Here is a 13,605-nt window from a genome sequence, read left to right as displayed (position 1 = left end):
TGATAAAAGGTTGATGGAGTATTACTCGCTCTGCTGACTTTGATCTGTAGAACAAACAACCTCACCCTAGTACGGGTAATGCTAATAACAGACTTTGGTTTGTCACTATGAAAGACAAACCAAAACAATAAAGTGCCTAGAATTATCACAGTAGGAGGCTAATTCATTACCTGAAGAAGAGCTCGGTGTAGCTTGAAAGCTTGTCTCTCTTCCAAACAGAAGTTAGTCCAATAAAAGATATTACCTCAACCACCTTGTCTTTAATTCATTAGAGTGAAAAAGGTAAGGCAACTATCCCCAAATACAGCCAGTGACCAGAGCGGGAAACTGGGTTAACGCAAAGCTCAGTCTAAACCAGAGGTGGGCAAACTATGGCCCCTGGGACTGTCCTGCCCAGCACCTGAGCTCCCAGCCAGGGAGGCTAGTCCCCAGCCACTCCCCTACTCTCCCCCTCCCCTGCAGCTACACTGCTGTATGGGCAGCGCAGCTTGTGGCCCCCCCCCCCCCCCAGGCTTCCCAATAAGCCTGTCCTGCTGCTCTGAGCAGCATGGTAAGGAGGCAGTTGGATAGGGGGTGGGGTCCCAGGGGGGCAGTTAGGGATGGGGGTCCTGGGAAGGGACAGTCAGGGGACAAGGTGTGTGTGTGGGGGGGGGTTGGATGGGTCGGAGATCTCGGGGGGATTGTCAGGGAGCAGCAGTGTGGCTAGGGATCAGAGAAGTCAGGGGACAGGGAGGGTTGGATAGGGGGTGGGGTCCTGGGGGCATGGTTAGGGGTCTTAGGAGGGTGCAGTCAGGGGACAAGGAGCAGGGGGGATTGGATGGGTCAGGAGTTCTGAGGGGGGCAGTCAGGGGCTGGGAAGTGGGTGGATAGGGGGTAAGTGCCAATTTCCTTACCTTGTCTTTTTTCTAAACTTTCTTTTTATTTTTAACAGTACTGTACCGTATTTGCTTTTCTCTCTCTCTCTGCTGCTGCCTGATTACATACTTCCACTTCCAAATGAGGTGTGTAGTTGACCAGTAAGTTTGTAACTCTGGTGTTGTAACTCTGAGGTTCTACTATACCAGATTTGGTTATGGAATGCAGATCACACTAGTGATCTGCTCCTGCTGATGAAGACCAGGTATACATGCTGATATTATCAGATCTATCAACTGCCTTCAGTACTGTTGGTCACGAGTTGCTGAATCACCTATAGACCATAGCAAGATTTGCCAGGGCTGCTTTTTTGTGGCTCAATTACTTCTCTGCCATGCATTCTCAAACGGAGGCAGTGGGCAATTATTTCTCCTGAGGGTGCTATAGAATCATAGATTCCAAAGCCAGAATGGACCATTGTGGTCATCTAGTCTAAGGGTGGGCAAACCTTTTGGACTGAAGGCCACATCGGGGAATAGAAATTGTATGGCAGGCCATGAACGCTCACGAAATTGGGGTTGGGGTGCGGGAAGGGGTGCAGGTTCCAGCTGGGGGTATGAGCTCCAGGGTGGGGCTGGGGAAGAGAGATTTGGGGTGCAAGAGGGTGCTTCAGGCTGGGATCAAGGGGTTTGGAGAGCAGGAGGGGGGATCAGGGCTGGGGCAGGGGGTTGGTAGGGGAGAGGCTCAGGGGTGCAGGCTCCGAGCAGTGCTTACTTCAAGTGGCTCACGGCAGTAATGGCATGTCCCTTCTCTAGCTCCTACGCAGAGGTGCAGCCAGGCAGCTCTGCACGCTGCCCCATCTGCAGGCACTACCCCTGCAGCTCCCATCGGAGCGCTTAGGAGGAGCAGGGCAATGCCACGGTTCATGCCACGGCTTCTAGGAGCCGCATGGTGCGGCCCCCAACCCAGCGACCCGGCTGGCTGGAGCGGGGGAAGACCCAGACCCTGCTCCCCAACAGGAGCTCACGGGCTGGCTTAAAACGGCTCGTGAGCTGGATGCGACCCATGGACCATAGTTTGCCCACCCCTGATCTAGTCTGATCTCCTGTGTAACAGAGGCCACAGAACTTCCCCACCATATGCAGTTCCGCAATGTCCCATCTTGTTCAATGTGCCTTATGTCTTCATTTCATCTAATCCAACGAGGTCTGTTAGCTAGCCCTCAGCCAAGCACTGGGTAAGGTATTAGGCTCCAGCCGACAAAAATATCTACCTCTTTAGCTGAGGGTGTATGTCTGCCATTTGTTGTTTTGGCACACAATTGAAGGGTGTGGTTAGATATCTTGGTGTTACTAGATCAGGTTACTGCAACTTTCACTATTTAATAAAGGCTGCGAACAAAATAGTCTGAAATTTAATGTCTTTTAGGATACACAAGAAAGTTTTTATATAGTTAATTTTTGAGAAATTAGTCAGGTAAAACATTGGAAGGCAAATTTAAAGTTGAGTTTCTTGGCATTGACAATGCAGGTGCTTGGTTTACAAATATTAAAATTACATTCTGCAAAATATGAATACATTTTCAAGGACATCTAGTAAATTACTCATTCATGTTTATTCTTGAACAAAGTTTCCTTTTGGTTTAAAGCAGGCAGTCCAGTACTAGAAGGCTCCAATACTTTAAATTAGCTAATCAAATGATCTATAAAGGAAGTAATTTACATTATTTCTTTATGTTTTGTTTTAATAATAAAAGACGCACTGCCTTTTATTACAGAGTGTTAATTTTATAGATATTGCTCTGGTAGCACCATCCTTTCAAGAATGCAATTATTTTTGAGGACATGCATCTAAACTACATAAATAATAATGAGGTATCTCTTGCAATGAGATGGAGTTGGATGAATTAATCTTTTTAGAATATTTATTATATTTGTATATATTTATTATATTAGAACAATTTTCTAATATAACCTTATGCCCCATATGGAAAAAGCACTTTAATCATGATGTAAGTGGCCATGAAAAACAAAGTGAGATGCAAAATATTTTGTTTTATACAATTTAATTTTTTCCTGTTAAGTACACTTGTTAAAATTACTGAGGACCTAGCATATCTTTAGGCTTCACCCATTGATCAAACTGTTCTGATGTAAGGAATCCAAGCTTAATAGCTGCTTCTTTTAGTGTTGTCCCTTCTTTGTGTGCTGTTTTGGCAATCTTGGCTGCCTTGTCATATCCTATAATTAAAACAAAAGAAACATCAGATTAATCATGAGTTTGGCCACTATGTGTTCAGAAGACCTGTTAAAGACGACAACTTGGTCTATTAGAAACTACTGCTACTATATTTTGTTTAATTTGAAGTCACGAGGGTATATGAAAGGATACATTGGACCAATTTTTCCTCGAATGTTGGCTTAAAGCAGTATATAAAAAAAAATCCACAAAATTAAAAGATATTCTGGTCATTAACCATTTAGGTAAATTTGATGTGACAAAATTAAATTAGGCTTGTTGCCACTCAGTTCAATGACTTTCCTTAAACATTTCATGATCATCTATTGCCAACGTTCTCGCTAGGAAATTTTAACAGCGAGAGACCAGTATTTTCAAAAAAGCATATAGGTATGGCTATTGCGAACAGGGCATTTCTTGTCCGCTGACTGTGCTCAGTGGTAGTCTGTCTACTCTTTGGGACATTATACAGAGTAAATTCATTTCCACATGCAATGAAAGAACTAGTTAATTGGAACACACAAGAATGCAGTTAATGATTGGGTTTTCTGTGTCTTTTTTATAAAGAGCTTCTATGAACAAACATTTAAAAATATAAAATATAAGTATGGCAGAATAGTCATGCAAGGGATGTATTACTCTTGGTAATCCAACTTCTAACAGACAAATGTTGCTACCTAGTGCCTTGAACAGCTCTGTAGTTGATCTATATTAAAAATAATATTCAGTATAAGCACAACTCTTAGGTAGGAAGAGTTAAATTTCACCACTGAATCCCATTAAGTTTAACACCAAAAAAAACAAACTGAATAAAACTAATGCTGTGATATATAAATGAGGGGATAGCTCCCTTTGATGGGCACCCAGCCAGCCAGCCAGTTAGCTGTAAAATGCCTCTTTGTAGCTGTTCTTTACTTGCTTTACCTGTAATGGGTTAAAAAGTCCCCCAGGTTTAAAAAAAAAAGTGGGCACCTGACCAAAAGAGCCAACGGGAAGATAGAACTTTTTAAAATTGGGAAAGAAACTTTCCCTTTGTCTGTTATTCTCTGGGCTGGAGGGACAGAGCAGCTATGCTATAAGCAGCTTAAGACAGGTAGGATAATAAATCATCAGATCATGCCTAGAACTACTTATCTGAACTCCAAATGTGTAAGTAGATCAGAATGTTTAGCTAGACGCGATTAGGGTTATTTCTTTCATTTCTTATTGGCTTGTGAACTCCTCTGTGCTAACCCCAGATGCTTTTGTTTGCTTGTAACCTTTAAGCTGAACCCCCAAGAAAGCTATTTTGGGTGCTTGATTTTTGGAATTGCTATTTTAAAATCTAGCAAAAGCCTAAGTTCCAAATGTATTTTCTTTCTTTTTGTTTTAATAAAATTTACCTTCTTTAAGAACAGGATTGGGTTTTTGGTGTCCTAATTGGTTTGTGCATGTTGTTTGATTAGCTGGGGTGGGTGTGGGGGGGATGTGAGTGTGTGTGTGCGCGTGAGAGAGAGAGAGAGAGAGAGAGGGGCGTAAGGGTACCCCACAGGGCGGAATTCCCAAGTGCTCCTTCCTGAGTTCGAAGGGTTTTTTTTGCATTTGGGTGGTGGCAGCGTTTACCAAGCCAAGGTCAGAGAAAAGCTGTAACCTTGGGAGTTTAATACAAGCCTGGAGTGGCAAGTATTAATTTTTTAAATCCTTGTGGGCCCCACTTCTACACTTGGAGTGACAGAGTTGGGATTCAGCCTTGACAAATGCACTGCCCTCAAAGAAAGTAATTATAGGAAATTAAAAGAAATAGATACAAAAGGAACAATATAATAGGTGACTGATGTCAGGAATATAATTTTTCAAATTTTACTAAAAAACAAAAAAGACAGTTACATGCCGATACTGTAACTGTTGTTCTTAGAGACATGGGTGCAGACATGTATTACACTCTGGTGTGCGTGCGCTGAGCGCACCAAAGTCAGAGAACTTTGCCTCGTAGTAGCCATAGTGTCAGCATTTGTGTTTCCAGAGCCTTAGCCCCTCCCCACGCTATTTAATGGTGGCACTACCCCAACCCCCCTCGGATCCTTTGCACAGAATGCCAAGAATTGAGACTTTAATACAGAAGGGACCAAAGGTGGGTCATGGGATACACATTTGCACACACATCTAAGAACAACAACAGTTACAATACCAGTAAGTAACAGTCTTTGCTTCTTTGAGTAGCAGATGTGTATTCCTCTCAGGTGACTCAATCAGTATCAAAAAGAGGTGGGGCTTGGAGTCTATTTAAAGAGTGACTGCAATACTGCCTTCCCAAAATTTGCATCTGATCAGGATGCAGACATAAAAGTATAAAGCTTGGTAAAAGTATGCACCAAAGACCAAGTAGCAGCCCTGAAAGTGTCCAATATAAAAACATCACTGTGAAAAGTGACCGAAACTGCTTGGGGCATTGTCAAATGGGCTCTTAACCCAGACTCCACCTCCACAGTGGTTATCTCAAACTGCAGTGATACAGGATGTTAACTAACTGGAAATTATCTGTGTGGAGACTGCTTGATCACTCTGTGATCCACAAAGGAAATAAAAAGACAAGGTGGTGAACAAAATGGTTTTGTTCTTCCTATGTGAAATGTCAAGCATCACCTCAAATCTAAGGAGTGAAGATGCTGTTCATCAGCATTTGAATGAGGTTTGGGGGAAAAGATATAGGTAAGTAAATTGTCTAGTTAAGATGAAATAGTGGCACCACCTTAGAGAGACATTTATGATGAGATCTCAAGGCAACCATGTCCTTGAAAAACTGGATATACTGAAAGCCCACGATTAGAGCCTGCAGCTTAGTAACTCTTCCCACAGAAGTTAATGCCATAAGAAATTATGTCTTTTGGTATAGGCGAGAGAGAACAAGTTGCCACATCCCAAGAGTTCCAAGGGGGCCACTGGGAATACACATAAGGCATTGTTGGCTAGTAGGTACTGGGCCAGGAACCGCTACCCCTACTGCGGTAACAGCATTGATCTTCGGTACTGATGGTGATGGGAGGACAGTCTTCAGGACTGTTGAGAATAGTGCTTGGAAAGCAAAGAAGAGGAACATGTCCTCGATCTCGACGAGCCTCCAGTAGTCATCCAGTGATAGTGGAGGAGCCACTCCCCAAAGGAGCAGGCAAGCAACAAGCCTCATCCAAAAACCAGTAAGGAGATGGTATCAGTACTGAGGATGAATGAGAAGTTAGTGCCTTCAGTACTGAAAGAGGCATTGCAGTTCCACACGGTCCCAGAGCAAAACAGTCCTTGAGCGGAAGTCAGTACCAATCCTAAAGATAAAAGTCTGCAGCAAAGATATAGTCAGTGCCAAAGACAGCATCTGCACCGATGGGTTCCTCAGTACCAAACAGGATGTTGACTGCAACTCTGATTCTCAGGTGGAACTAGGCTGACCAGATAGCAAGTGTCAAAAATCGGGTCAGGAGGTGGGGGGTAATAGGTGCCTATGTGAGAAAAAGACCCAAAAATCAGGACTGTCCCTATAAAATCAGGACATCTGGTCACCCTAGGTGGAACAGAATACAGCGCCAAGGAACGAGACAATCTGTAACCAAACCAGATGATGCCGAGGGCCCAGCAGAAGCAGCAGTCGCCCCTGCTGCCAAATGCTCCTGAATTATTAGGGCATCAGGAATGGAAAGGCAGAGCAGATCTGACGCTGCCTGGTAGACCAATGACATAGACAGAGGCAGTGCTGATGCAAGATGTTGTTGATACCTAACTCAGACTCGCAAGGCCAGTACCCGAGCCAATGGTACAATGTCTAACGGATCCTGGGGAAGTACCAGGGAGCGGTTAGGTGGCCCAGCTCCATCTTGCATACAATGCTAGTCAGTAGTCCTCTTAAAAAGACAAGGCGGCCTCTCACCAAGTCCTGGATAGCCTCGGTTCATCTTGTGAGACCTCTTTCTTGGAGGACAAAAGAAAGGAGAACAATCCCACTTCCCATTAGGGAAAGCACCAGACCCCAAGCTGGGAGCTACATCCCAGGCCAGCTCTGAGGGAGAGTGCAGGTCCAGGCAATCTGCAGAGGTCCCCAGTGCTGAAGCAGGCCTCGTGGCCTGCTCTAAGAGGTGCTGCTTCAGACACAAGTCCCTCACCATGTGAATTTTCTTTTTAAACAACATGGAGCACCTCTTTCATCTGCCCTTCTCCTGTGCACAAACACACACCACGGGTGGGGGTCACTCTTGGGGATAGACATCCCACATGATGGACAATGTTTAAACCTCACTGAGGGCATCACCCAGGGTAAATATCAATCAATCTTAACCTACTAATACAACTAAACCTAGGGGTACTACTAAACTACACTGGAACCTCGCTAGAATGCGCATCTATATAGCGTGAATTCACATATAACGCAGTCGCAGCCATGGATCCCAAATTTAATTACTTTAATTGGAATTCATTTTAACGCGGTCCCTGCTATAACGCAGTCCCCGCGTTAATACGGTACCGCATATTGATCCCAAATCCCGCGTTCTAGTGAGGGTCCGGTGTACATACAATAAAACTCTAGAAAACAGAAACAACCACACCAAACGCTCTGATTGTAGCTGCGAGCAGTAAAGGGACAAAGGGGGATCAGGGTGGCAGGCCCTTAAATAGCCTGGGGAGCGGCTAAAGGCCAGAGGCATGAGCGCAGCACCGCCGACAGGCAAAGTTCTCCAGCTCTCGTGCACTTGGCATGTGCACACTTGAGTGGAATACACATCTGTAACCACTCGAAGAACTGCTCTTTATCTACTTCCGATTAAGTAAAGGTTGTGGTAGTTATTAATATTTATACAATAATATTAGTTCATAAAATTGTGAAGAGGATAACAGGTATAGTTTATATGGCTGGGGAAGACAAGCTGTAGAAATGGACTTAGATAAGCTTGAAGATCCCTTTCCTCCGTCTTCTCCAGCATCCTCGCAGACAAGAAATCCCACCCATATCTTAGCCTGTAAGAGTGTTTCTCTATCTTTGGTGCTGACATTGCCAGCAGCCTGATGAAGCATGCTAGCCAGCTTCTACATCTGTACACCTCAGCAGTATTTACATTCACATTTATCAATAGTGCTTGATGCAAAAGCTTCTGGGATATACATGCTGTTCAGTGTGTACAGTGTGATTAAACTAGATAGAAGAAGCATTATTGTGTGGATGGATGGGACAAACAGGTAGGCAGGATCTAGTGCAAGATAAAGCACAACCTCACTAATGCAGACTCAAAGGCAAGACACTGAGTACTACTGAATTTTATGAGTGAACAAAAAAACAATAAAGGATAATACATCACAAGGTGTATTTCATTTATTTCATATTTTGTACTTTAGTTTTATTTATAATACTAATGTTACCTGTACAAAATGAGAGTATGGCTAGAAGAGAGTGACCCAGGCACCCTACTCATGAGTAAGGCTACGATTATGTCACGTAATCTGTGACTTCCATTGACCTCCGTGACATTTTCTGCCCTGGGGCTGGAGCTCCCAGCCAGCCCTGCCCTTGCACCTCCCAGCCCCCAACCTGGTGGGGTGACTGCACAGCTATGCAGCTGTAGTGGGTGCGTGGACCCTGCTCAGCTACTCAGCCTTGCTGAGCGGCTGGGGGACCCTGCAGCTACCAGCTTCCCAGGGCAGGGGGACCTCGCAGCAGCCCAGCCCCAGGGCAGGGGGACCCCGGAGCTCCCATGCACTGCAGCAGTGGGGAACCCGGGAGCCCCAACAGCAGTGGGTGCTGAACCCACCCCTTTTGTCAGGGATATTTTTAGTGAAAGTCAGGGACAGGTCACGGGCTGCCATGAATTTTTATTTATTTCCCGTGATCTGTCCCTGACTTTTACTAAAAATATCCGTGACAAAAAACTTAGCCTTACTCATGAGTCTGGGATATACAGGTTCCCCTACCAACACAGGGCCTTGATTGTGTAATTGTCTATGCTAGTTTTCTAACACATCACAATGTGATGGAATTTTTCAAAATATGTAGGTAAACAACTAGAAATAGTCTTATGGAAAAAAAGAAAAAAAAGAAACAAAGTTACCTGGCCATAATGAACTCTCTTATTAATTCAGTTTGTTTGTCAATAAAGAAAAAACTAATTTTTGATCAAACACTTGAGTGCATTCTTGATCGAAGAACAAAATATAAGAAGTCTGAAACATTGTACCTTGTTAAGCAGAGTAATCTACTGCTTGGTTATTCACAGTAACTTTCACTATATTTTTTTTTTTTGAGAAATTTATATATTCTAATGAATAGATATCAGCCTCAGACTTTTACCTATGTGGGGATTAAGCGCCGTCACCAACATCAAAGACTCGTTCATTAGTTTGTTGATCCTCTCCGTGTTGGCTTGGATTCCGACCACACAGTTGTCAGTGAAGGAAACAGAGACATCTCCAAGGAGCCTTGCAGAGTTTAATACATTTTTAATCTAAAAAATGCAGAAAGTTATTAGATACATCATTTCTTAAAAGCCTTATAATATCCATCCAGTTTACAGTACATCTTTAGCAAAGGATTGTGTCCTGTACTGTACTCTTCCTTTTGCGATATAAATTGAGTCACTGATATTTTAAAAAAGCACTTTATGTGAAGCATTTCATATCCTGAAGAACACTTAGTAGACATCAGCAGTAGACATTATCCGTACCATTGAATATATAAGCAAAGCATGTTTGTAAACTACTTAAAAATCAATAGATTAAAACATGTGCTATGTAAGTGATTTCAGAAAGAGAAGTGTGAATTTTAAACACATCAATAAAAGATATTTAAAACTATTAAGTGGATGCACAATTGGCATACCCTCTGGCAGTCAATTACCCCGAAACAGCATCCAATTATAGCACTAAAGCCAAAGTTTAGTAAAGAATAATAATGGAAAGGGACACCTATATCTCCGATTGGGAATATTACTGTAGCTGTTCACTATGCTATTATTATTGTTAGAGACTTTGAAGAAAGATGCTTATTCAAATGAAAAAAAATTTCCTTACTAGGTCTATTTAGGAGATTCATAGACAAGTACATACCGCTTTTAATAGTCTATTCATTTGGTTTAAAATACCCTTAAACAGCATGAAAAAAATGAAGAAGTTGCAGACAGTAAATGGCCAGGTGCAAGAAAACAAAATATTGCTTCCTACATCCCCCTCACTGTTTTTACTGCCCTGACCTTTCTGCTATAATGTAGCCTATTCTGCAAGCCCAGCCCCACTGTTATTTTCATGATGATCTCTCCTGCTGTATCTCCTACTTTATTTTTTCTTCTCATTTTGACTTTTTGGTCTTCCTTCACCACACTTCCCTGTTTTTATGCTTTTGTCTCTATTCTTTCCCACAATTTCTCCCCTGTGCATTCCTCCTCTTCCTAACTCTCCCTTCATGGAAAAAGGCAGCCCCCTTAGTCCTTTGTTTTCTTTCTCCACCTACACTAAACAAGTTTCCTTCTATTCCTCCATGCCCTGCACAATCCAGTCTAGAGGGAAAATAAGCACCCAGACAAGATAGGTGTGCAAATGAAGTACTTGTTGCCTGACACCTCCCAGAAGCAGAATGAATCAGGCAGCATGTGGATTCAACTCTCTCAAAATTTTTACTGGAAGTAATATAGGTATGATTTAGCCTGAAATTTCAACTGTCAAAGTGATTAACTGTGTATGCTATAAGAAAAGGATTACTTGTGGCACCTTAGAGACTAACCAATTTATTTGAGCATGAGCTTTCGTGAGCTACAGCTCCCTTCATCGGATGCTATATGCTCCTGTGCTCAGCTGTGCATCTGCCATTAAACACAGTAAGGAAACTGTCACATTAAGATTCTGATGTGTCCTTCTAGGAAATGCATAAGATAAATATTTTAGGGACCTCGAACCCAAGATTATTATCCTGAATTTACATTTTAAACATTTGTAATGTAAATCTGAACAGTTAATTAATTTAACAAGTGGTGTGCCGGGCAATTGGGATGAGTACTGTGGCAAGGCCAAAGGGACTGCACAACAAAAAGTCTTTTGCACACTGGAATGGAAATTAGGAATTCCTCAGTTCAAAACCTCAGCTCTGACACAGATCCTTTTTGGCTTTAAACAAGTTATTCTTGCTGCCTCAGTTTTGCCATCTGCCCTTTTCTTCTAGGGGCACTATGATAATTACAGTTTATAATGCATTTCTATGATGAAGTACTAAAAATACTCAATTCTTACATATTGGACAGCCAGTTCTCTCTCAAAATGATGAGCTATTTATCATCAAGCAGAATTTAAGATTCTTCTAATATTCATATTCTCTGCCTCTCTAGTGCTTGTGCTGTCCAACCAATAGCTGAAATTATTCCCTAAGGATATACAGTAAGATAACTGGTTTTTTAATTTAAAAAAATGTTTTGAGCTTACAATCATGGGCTTGAAAACATTCAATTCAAAATGTCCATTGCTGCCTCCCACTGTAACAGCAACATGATTTCCCATCACTTGAGCTGCCACCATGGTTACGGCCTCACATTGGGTAGGGTTTACTTTTCCTGTTGGGGAGGGGAAAGTGTTTAAAAAAAACCCAACCGAACGAAAAAAAAAACAAGTTCTCCAGTTTTTGGTTTTTGAATTTAAATTCTCAGAAATGGTAAATGTGATTTTAAGAAACGGCAGTCAAGCAGTGAACAACATATAGGCACAGATTTATTAAACCCACTGCACTTTTCTGATAACAACTAGGATTTGTTTATGCTGTGAGAAGCCTGTCAGACATTTACCTTGTATGTCCTTGACAACTGTTTGCCTCCCAGAATGCCTTGCTACTCAAGACAAAGGTTATTATTCTGAAACTTATACCCCTTCGTAGCTCCCACAAAACAATCAAAACTTTTTAAAAATTACATTTCTCCCCTTTCTTTGAGGAGGAAAGGAGGAGCTGCAAGATTACACTTTAAAGCAGGGCTGTCCAAACTTTGTTAAGATGAGGGCTGCACTGGCAACCTTCCAGGAGCATGTGAACTGGGCAGTTGGCTTCCACCCTTATCTCAATATGGAGAAATGACCTGCACAGACTTCATTTACTTCAGGGGAAAGAAATCAGAATCAAAGGCCATTTGGATCAGAAAATTTATGTGCATGTTTCAACCCTAAAACCCCTCCCATTTAAAAATATTCTGCAGAAGAAAAAACCCACAAGCTGCCACAATGGTTTGTATTTATATGTGGAACTAAACAGACAAAGATCACACACACACACACACACACACAAGCACCCATTCCATCTGCAAGTATTCACTTAAACACATGAAGGGCCTGCTTTGAATTACTTTTTAGAAAGGGGAGGAAGAAGAGTTTTCGAAGTCCTTATTCCCCTCCCTTGCTCCTTTTCCTCATGCAATCTTCACTGGTTGGGAGGGAGGGATGAAATTTTATCCACAGTCCCCAAAACAATCTACCTTTATTTGTTAAAGCTGAATAAGAGATGCTATTTGAATTCAGAGGGTAAATCTAAAAATCTGCAACAATAAAAACCTTTGCATAAAAAATGTTGGCTTTACCAATCATAAGTAATGCACTCTTCCCAGACTCATGCCAACTAAACCTTTATACCACATCTCTCCAAAAAACACACTCTCTCTCTCACACACACACACACACACACACACACACACAATAAAGCAAAATAATTTTACTTACACATTTTTGTGGACAAAAATGGAGAATTTGTGGCTGGCAAAAACTGCATCATTTCAGTGCTTCATACCATTTTACCACTGAACTCTGTGATATAGTTCTACATATAACTGTTAACAATTACTCTTACTTTTCCACACAAATGTAATTGACATTTGTTATTGGATACACTACCTGGCATGATGCTGCTTCCAGGTTCATTTTCAGGCAGGATGAGTTCACCTAGACCAGAGCGTGGTCCAGAACCCAAGAAACGAATATCATTAGCTATCTTCATCAGACTGCAAGCCAGAGTGTTCATGGCCCCACTGAGTTCAACTAGAGCATCGTGAGCAGCAAGAGCTTCAAATTTATTTGGAGCAGTGATAAAAGGCAAGCCTAAGGAGAAATGAGTATTAAAGGTTTTTGAGGCATAATCATTAGTTAAAGCAGCATGCCCTTAGCCAAAGCTCTTGAAATGCTGTCTAATTAATACAAAAATCATAACAGACAATATAAAAGTAAAAATATTAAGCAGCCAAGTCAAGCAGAATGTTTTCTTCTCCAGACTTCTGACAACCAAAAGTTTCCTAAAGAAAAGTTCTTATCATGGTGGTATTGTTTGAGGAAAAAACGGTTACTTACCTTTCTGTAACTGTTCGAGATGTGTTGCACATGTCTGTTCCACAGTAGGTGCGTGCATGCCTCATGCTGTCAGAAAAGTTTTCTCCCCAAAAGTACCCCCTGGGATGGCTCAAACACCCTGTCACCACATGGCATTACATCATCCCCTTCAGTTCCTTCGTACCTGATAGACTATGATAGAGAGGGAAAGGAGGGTAG

The 13,605-nt window shown here is 42.2% G+C and overlaps 1 protein-coding gene and 1 long non-coding RNA gene across 3 annotated transcripts in view; one reads left to right on the top strand and one right to left on the bottom strand.

Annotated features, from left to right (window-relative positions):
• Nucleotides 1-55: 55 nt before the first annotated feature.
• LOC119565344 overlaps nt 56-13,605 on the top strand; it is a 40,985-nt gene continuing 27,435 nt past the window's right edge. The window contains exon 1 of the long non-coding RNA XR_005223929.2: nt 56-282. This is a non-coding gene — a long non-coding RNA (uncharacterized LOC119565344). The remainder of the gene's footprint in view (nt 283-13,605) is intronic.
• The window catches only part of FH (fumarate hydratase), a 49,049-nt gene continuing 38,347 nt past the window's right edge, over nt 2,904-13,605 (bottom strand). For both annotated transcript variants that reach the window (XM_037889885.2, XM_037889886.2), the window contains exons 7-10: nt 12,958-13,161; nt 11,512-11,639; nt 9,395-9,548; nt 2,904-3,095 (exon numbers count right to left, since the gene is read on the bottom strand). In XM_037889885.2, the coding sequence (XP_037745813.1) occupies nt 2,953-3,095; nt 9,395-9,548; nt 11,512-11,639; nt 12,958-13,161 (629 nt within the window). In that variant the 3' untranslated portion in view covers nt 2,904-2,952. The remainder of the gene's footprint in view (nt 3,096-9,394; nt 9,549-11,511; nt 11,640-12,957; nt 13,162-13,605) is intronic.

This window comes from Chelonia mydas, chromosome 2, assembly GCF_015237465.2.
Source record: "Chelonia mydas isolate rCheMyd1 chromosome 2, rCheMyd1.pri.v2, whole genome shotgun sequence".
Lineage (NCBI taxonomy): Eukaryota > Metazoa > Chordata > Testudines > Cheloniidae > Chelonia > Chelonia mydas.
The sequence above is the reverse complement of the archived record's forward strand: the minus strand, read 5'-3'. Positions and strand labels throughout refer to the sequence as shown.